This window comes from Dendrobium catenatum, unplaced genomic scaffold, assembly GCF_001605985.2.
Source record: "Dendrobium catenatum unplaced genomic scaffold, ASM160598v2 fragScaff_scaffold_908, whole genome shotgun sequence".
In the NCBI taxonomy this organism is placed as follows: Eukaryota; Viridiplantae; Streptophyta; class Magnoliopsida; order Asparagales; family Orchidaceae; genus Dendrobium; species Dendrobium catenatum.
In genome coordinates this window covers 591,557-599,552 of record NW_021319370.1, presented here as the reverse complement: position 1 = coordinate 599,552, position 7,996 = coordinate 591,557, and the positions used below count along the sequence as shown (strand labels likewise).

General features: G+C 35.5%; 1 protein-coding gene across 1 annotated transcript; it reads right to left on the bottom strand.

Annotated features, from left to right (window-relative positions):
- Positions 1–2,023: 2,023 nt before the first annotated feature.
- On the bottom strand, positions 2,024–7,760 carry LOC110112739 (molybdate-anion transporter). Its single transcript, XM_020845055.2, has 8 exons — positions 7,484–7,760; positions 6,817–6,961; positions 6,538–6,706; positions 5,555–5,825; positions 5,215–5,480; positions 4,917–5,132; positions 4,569–4,677; positions 2,024–2,591 (listed from the first exon to the last, which is right to left on the bottom strand). The coding sequence occupies exons 1-8, from the start codon at positions 7,632–7,634 to the stop codon at positions 2,530–2,532; spliced, it is 1,389 nt and encodes a 462-aa protein (XP_020700714.1). The 5' UTR covers positions 7,635–7,760; the 3' UTR covers positions 2,024–2,529.
- Between the last annotated feature and the right edge of the window lie 236 nt (positions 7,761–7,996).

Here is a 7,996-nt window from a genome sequence, read left to right as displayed (position 1 = left end):
ATTTGACATCAAAGAACTTGGTAGACTAAAATACTTTCTTGGAATCGAAGTTGCTCACTCCAACAAAGGAATCTTCATCTCACTACAAAAGTACATTAAAGATCTTCTAAAAGAAACACGAAAACTAACATGTAAGCCAGCACCAACACCAGTAGAACCTAAACTTAAACTGGGGGAAACTAGAGAGGATCCAGATGTGGATAAAGGGGCCTACCAGAGATTGGTAGGGAAATTAATCTATCTTTCTCACACTAGACAAGATATAGCATTTGCTATAAGCATGGTCAGTCAGTTTATGCAAAATCAAAAGCAAGTCCACATGCAAGCAATTGACAGGATATTGCACTACCTTAAAGGAAACCTAGGAAAAGGGATTGTCTTTAAGAGAGATAGCAGAATAACCCTAGAAGTATACACGGATGCTGACTATACAGGATCACCTGTTGATAGAAGATCTACCTCTGGATACTGCACATTTTTTGGAGATATCTAGTTACATGTAGAAGCAAGAAACAGAATGTAGTGGCAAGATCTAGTGCAGAAGCAGAATATCGAGCTATGACTTTGGGAATATGTGAACTACTATGGATCAAAATAATCCTAGAAGACTTAAAGGACAAGTGGGATGAGCCCTTGAAGCTACATTGTGACAACAAATCTACAATCAACAACAAATCTACAATCAGCATAGCCCACAATCCAGTCCAGCATGACAGGACCAAGCACATAGAAGTAGACAGGCATTTCATTAAAGAAAAACTAGATAGTGATCTAGTAAGTATCGACTATGTATCATCAAAAGATCAACTTGCAGACATTCTTACCAAAGGATTGGACAGTTCCGCCTTTCTTAGAATGATTGACAAGTTGAGAATGACAGATCCATATTTCCCAGCTTGAGGGGGAGCGTTGAAATCCAGTCGTTCCTGTGCAAAAGATCTGATGGCCACAAAGAGCAATACGTGGGAAGCGCTCATGAATCACATTGAAACACCTTCCATAGATAGGCAATTGATTTAGGAAGAATTATATTTCATTATTGTGTAGTTATTTGTTTCCTTATTAAATGTCTTGTATAGATCTATATATATGGAAGAATTCATGCAATAAAACTAAAAGCTTTTTCCCTATCGTACCTTTCAAATTAACAATATGTTTTATTTTTTATTTTTTTAACAAATTAAGAGATTCAAACATGGGCTGAGCGGGAGAAATTTATACCCTCAACCAACGAGCCGTATCAACGACCTTGACTCACACACACATCTCATACACAACACTTAATTGATTGACTTGTAATTTAATTGATAACCAAAACTTCCAACATAACTATTTACAATTAAATATAATTAACTAACAATTTAAGTAGATTGATTTGTAAACTTAAATTTAGTAAATAGTTTATTCCAATTTGCTGCCACATTTAATTAGTCAAACAATTAAATGTGAATATGTACTGGATGGCGTTATAACACGAGCTACGATGATAGAAGGTTCGTTAGATGAGTAAAAGGCTGTCATGTACTGTTTCATATACAAGAGACTTATTAAGTTATGCAATAAATATGTTCACAATTGCGCCTGCAATATAAAAATTTTCATAGGCGACTTCATAAAAAATAATACTTTCGTCCATCATGTAAATTAAAAAACAAAAGAGAGAGAATAACAAATGAAAGCCTATACCTTGACTTTGATCTTACTTGCAACCAAACATCATATATGACAATGTGAACTAACATCATTGTCTGCAAATAACTATTTTGTACCAGATCAGGTTTTTGAATTCAAAGCAACAAATGTTACCTATAACAAATGTTATACTAATCTTATAATTTTATTATTAAAATGTTAGTAAAAAATACAATATCATATGACCTAACTAATTCATATCAAATTGTCCAGAGATCCACAGTTTGTGATCGAGTTAAACAGTTTGTTTCATAAAGGTTATATAACACATTTATAGTTCTCAGCCATTTACATATGCACAATATCAGTTTTCAGCAAAACATAACACAGATCCATAAAAACTACATTTCAGTCAATTTATATGAGCGCTTTCTGTCAGCAAAATACCAAATGGAAATCGAACAGTTTACTGAAGTTACAACGAACGGGAATTCTTTGCTTAAATTAAGAGAGGGACCAAACGGAAGCAAACTGCCAGACGTGAAACAAATTTGATAACAAGGGAAGATAGCAATATTATTACATATACTATAAAACAAATGGTGCTTAAAATTGAGACTAGTAGCATAGCTTAGCAGATATAGTTGCATATGCTTTGCCACAACCAACCACTTGACACTCAGAAATACGAACTCAAACTGAGATTCTACGATTACTTGGCTTATAATGCGAGAAAATTGCTAATTCTTCGGTTGTTGCTGAAGGCATTAGAACTCGTTCAATCTTCAGCAGAAGCATTCTTATGTATCACGAGCGTGAGGAATTGGAATATGTAAATATTGTAGGAAACACTGAGCAACTAAGGTTTTGAGAACTCCAATTGAGGTAGAGTATTAATTAGATGTTCAATGGCTCCGTCTCATTGTCCCTCTCTTTCAATGCACTCCAGTCCTGTGGCTCTGAAACAAGATATGGCGGCAATAAGAGATAACTAACCAGGTTCTAATTGAAACACAGCATATAAACTTTTGAGGCAGGCCATTATTGCAGAATTTTAGGTTCAAAAATAAAAAAATGTTGACTTTAAAATGAATTAGAGGATGGTTTCTTGGATGATGTAGACAGGAAAATAATAGGAATTGAAGCTCCAACGCCATTTTTCTAAAAAGAAAAAAAAAAAAAAAAAAAACCTTCTTCAGTAAAATTTGACGAATGTTTCTTCAGTTAGAAGCCAACATGTTAAATTTACAGTTACAAAATCAAAAACAACAAGCCTTTATCCCACTATGTGCATGAATCCTTTTTCACCATTGTGTCATGTTAAGAGTCAAATTATTATCTAAATCTAATAAAGAAAAGTTATTTATAATATTTTATAACCAAGTCTTTTTAGGTCTACCTCCACCTTTCTTAACATAATTCAAATCTAATACATCTACTTTCCTAACCGGGTCATCAGAAGGCCTTTTTAGGTCTACCTCTACCTTTCTTAACATAATTCAAATCTAATACATCTACTTTCCTAACCGGGTCATTGGAAGGCTGCCGTTTATGTGACCAAACCACCTAAGGCGACTCTCTAATCTTATCTTCCACTAGAGCTACTCCAACTTTTTCACGTATATGCTTATTTTGTGTCCTATCCTAAGAGTAAAGCCACTCATCTACCTGAGCATCCTCATCTCTGCAACACTTAACTTAATATTATGCTTCTCTTTTAATGGCCAACATTCAACACCATAAAACATTGCAGGTCTCGCTAACATCTTATAGAATTTTCTTTTAAGTTTGAAAGAGACTTTTCTATCACACAACAAGCCCAATGCATTCCTCCACTTCAACCATCCAACTTGAATTCTACTAATAATATCCCCATCTATTTCACCATCACTCTGAACAATAGACCCAAAATATCTAAAATGTGTACTCTTATTATCATCCAAATTCACAATCCCCCACTAGATCTATTATTACTAAAATTATACTCCATATATTCAGCTTTACATCTACTCAAACGAAAGCCTTTAGAGGTTGACCTCCATAATTCAAGTTTACCGTCAACTCTCTCTCTAGTCTTATCAACAAGAAGAATATCATCAGCAAAAAGCATACACCAAGGTACAACCTCTTGCAAATTTACTGCTGTTATTAAAAAAAATCTTTGTAGTTCATCACGCAATTTGAGAACTACAAAGATCAAGTTAATACCGAAAGAATACAATTCCACGCCTTAACTTGACCAACTTTTGACGGTAAAAGAAAACAGCTAATTCATTTCATGGAGTAGCTCAATTACATTCGAAGGAAACAAGAAATTAAACTGTGGAAACAAAAAATATACTGTAAGGTAAGGTCTACAATCAGTGTATTGGGTGGGTGCATGGTGGGAGCTGGCTGTGGCATTGTTTAATAGAAAATAAATTCGTAAAGTATCCAGGAAGGACCATGAATTTAGCTCTCGATCAGCAGGAGAGAACAAACCTTTCCAATAATTGAATAAACAAATAGCAAATAAGGATGAAGAATTACAGTAAAAGACTAGATATGCCACCAATGGTTTACTACAGAAGAAGCGTACCTCAATGAACATTCATTACATAGGTAAATCCTACCAGGCAGTTAAGAGAAAGCGCGGAAAACGTTACAAACAGTAGCTGCTAAGAGTGCTGAACAATACAAAACTTCGCTTGATTAGATCTTAAGATTTACCGAAGTAATGTGAAAATCTGATAAGCATTGGCGCTTAACTTCTAACTACATCCAAGACATGTTAGAGAAATGAAGTGGAATTATAACTACTTGGTTAAGAATTCGGCAACTTACCATTGTATGATGCTATTTTCTCCCATCAAGGGATGATTTAAAAGAAACATATCAAGATAAACTCTTAAAAGAACTAATACTAATGCTTTTTCCTTCGGAAGATATGTACTTACTTGATTTGTGGCTCTCAGCAACCACCATTAGCCTCCTTTGCAGAACCGAAGCCATGAAGAGGAAAATAGAACACATGCCAAACATGATAGTGATGGGGAATGCATTCACCTTCAATGACCAAATGAACAGAATATACATCAAAATGAAGAATCTCTATAATTCCAAAAAAACTCGATACAGATATGGCATGAAGTTCCAAATAACTAGTTTTCACAATCCAGAAAAAATAGCAAACTACAGCAGTTTTACTAATGTACAAGTACTATCTAATCAAAATTTAAGAAACAAAAACTTTGAGGCTTACAATCTACCACATCTACAGAGGAAACGAAACCCCAGATACTTACATTGTAAAGAACAACACAGACAAATATGTTGAGAGGAATGCGAAAGAAGTTCATGATTGTGCTTCTGGCTTCCTCCGGAATGTACTGAGATCTCATCTTCATGATAGATGGCCAAAATATCCCAACACATGCCTCAAAGGTACAGAAGCCAAAGAGTTGGATACAGCCTGCAACTGAGATGCTGCCACTTTTTACTCCAGTAGATGGCACTAGGAACTGCTCCAATTTTCACTTAACGGTCACAACATAACAATAACATATAAGATAGTAAAAGGGAGGAAAAAAAAGGAAGACTAACATTAGTGATAATAGGGAGGAGAAGAGTTAGTGCAGAGATTCCAAAAACGATCTGCATATAGCTTTCCACTTTTGGTGCTGAGCGAGCCAACAACCGCGATGCAATGGAGCTTCCCAACATTGAAGAAAGCATGAATGTAGCAAAGATAAACCCATGAGGAATATCCTCCTCATTTGGGCTTAGAGCAGGAGTCCACAAAAACACAAAGGTATACATAGAGCCTTCAAACAGTGACTGTATTGCACCCAAGAGAGCAATCTTCTCATCTGAAATGGCAACATGTATGGGACTAAGAAACAGGCAAGGGTATCTTAACAATATAATCAGAAGTAATACTAACCAGAAGCTATGGCTACTGCAGCGCCTTTAAATTGAGAAAATAAATTCCTGTTATCAGAAGAATCTCCATAGTTTTCACTCCATGAGGATAATATGATTGCCATGCCAATAGCAAGAAAGCATGCAGCAGCATCAAAAGGGGCAACAGGGCCAAAGCCCAAATTATCTGCCAATATATTAGCAAACAGCCCTGACACAATGGCAACTAGACCATTACCAAGAAATATAGCCTTTGAGAAAGTCAAGGATAGCCACTGAGGTTCAAAGCTTCTCTGCAAGGAGTTGACAAAGATTACAAGAAAGAACTAACACTTAATATAAAATAATGAAATAATTGCCAACATAGATGGTAAATCAGTGTTTTATGTGAAGAGGCTTAGCCATAAAGAGCTTAGCTAGTGGAATACTAATTAAGTTATTAGCATGGGTGGTCAATAAAAGCTATGCAATTCCAAATTCTCATCTTTGAAAGTATATTATAAATATTTAAGTCCAACACATATTCCACCAAGCAAAACTCATTTAATTCTAAAAGCCAGAAATTTATATTTGGTGATAATAATAATAAACTAGTTACCCATAATACAGAAAACATCACATAAATTAATAAAGGGCAATTTACATTCATAAATATTTAGTGTTATTTTGACGCTACAATGTTATATAAGTAAATATAATATGTAAATAGATAAAAATTTAGTGGTGTGTGTGAGAATCTCTCATCTATTAAACCATATGTTGTCTTCATATACAGGAGATGATCTGTTTTTTCTATGGAGAAGCATTCTTTTATTGTAAAAATAACAGTCATGTGGTTTAAAAGTATGGACCGCTTTGCCCTAGTCAAACAAGTTTTCAAACTAGATCAATTCAGTCAATGACTAAGCGCTAATGGCCATGACTTGAAAGAAAATATTCAGCAAGAATATATAATAAGTTAAAGGAGGCAAATCAACAAAACTAGAAATTGCAATTTATCATCACCTTATTGTGCTCTGCAACGAGCCATGATTCAAAGGCCGAAAATAACAGGGATGTAGCAATTCCACCCAAGATACGACCAAGCATTAGGACCTTGTACTGTGGAGAATGCTTTGTGATACAACTAAGAATGTAAGTTATGCAATAGGTAACACATGCCCTCCTACGACCTCTGCATTTAGATCCCAAAGACATATTTATAAAAATGTATAACCATACAGGTCTTCTCAAGGCTGATATATGTTATAGAAAAAGGAAAAAATAAGCATTATGAAATCTCACTGTTTGTCAGCCAGAGAACCAACTATGGTTCCAAACAACATGGAAGAGCCAAATCCAGCAATGAATAGACGACCAATGTCTCCCTTGTCAAATCCATACTGACTGTAGAGGAAGTACACATAAGGGCCCTGCAACCAATCCCCGGCTGACAAAATCGCAAACCATAATTAGCATAGAGCAATTATATCTGTAAAAATTGCACGCATTCTAAACAAATTCATCTCCAAACCCCATCGGAATTCTATCATCAGATCTACGGTATATTCACTTCTAACAGATTAGTTACAAGATTCAAAGATACAGGCTGAGAGGAACTTAATATCACGCAAGCCAACTCTAAACATTTTTTAAAAATAAAAGCAGGGTAGGAAACCCTAAACTTTTAATAATAACCCAAATCCACAAATCAGCTCCAAAAAATAGCTAACGAAAAGCGTGCCTTGCGTCAGAATAAACGGAGCTATCTAGTATTTTCTACGCGACATTACTCCTCGTGCAATGCGGCCAAAATAAAAGTAGATCCCCAGAACCAATGATTGTTTGAACCGAAACCAAGATCGGGTAATGGAGCCACGATTTCCTCGAGGGCTACCAACGGAAGAAAGACAATTCTAGAAAGCAAAAATCAGTACGGATTTGAGATCTAGAGAGGGAAGAAATCACGAACCCATCATAAGAGAATAGACTACGAGGTAGTTGTTCTTGAAGGAGTTGAACGCTGTGGAGGTGGAGATGCGATCCTTGCTGGTCTTGCTTAGCTCAAGTAGCGCTACAACCGCCGACAGGCCGCCGAAGAGAAGGTAATAGAAGAGCTCCATCTCCTACCTCTTATTTCTCGATCCAATGTGCAATGGTGATCGAGATCTCTTCTTGAGAACCGAGAGGGAAGTAGAGATCTAATATGGGTATTCCGCGTAGACGCTAATCCCTTTTTTTCAAGTCCCTTTCAATCTCCTTTTATAGAGGAGATGGGGGGTTTAATTTCTAATTAATAGGCTGTTTCCGCTAAGAATGATAGGGCAAAGAAGGTGATTGACAATCGACAAACCTTTTACTGGTAAAATAACATTAGTAACTACCGACAGCATTCATATATTTATGATGGAAGTTGAAATACGATAATTATTTTAATTAATATATGCTTTTGATGTATCAAAATTACATTTATAAAAAAATATTT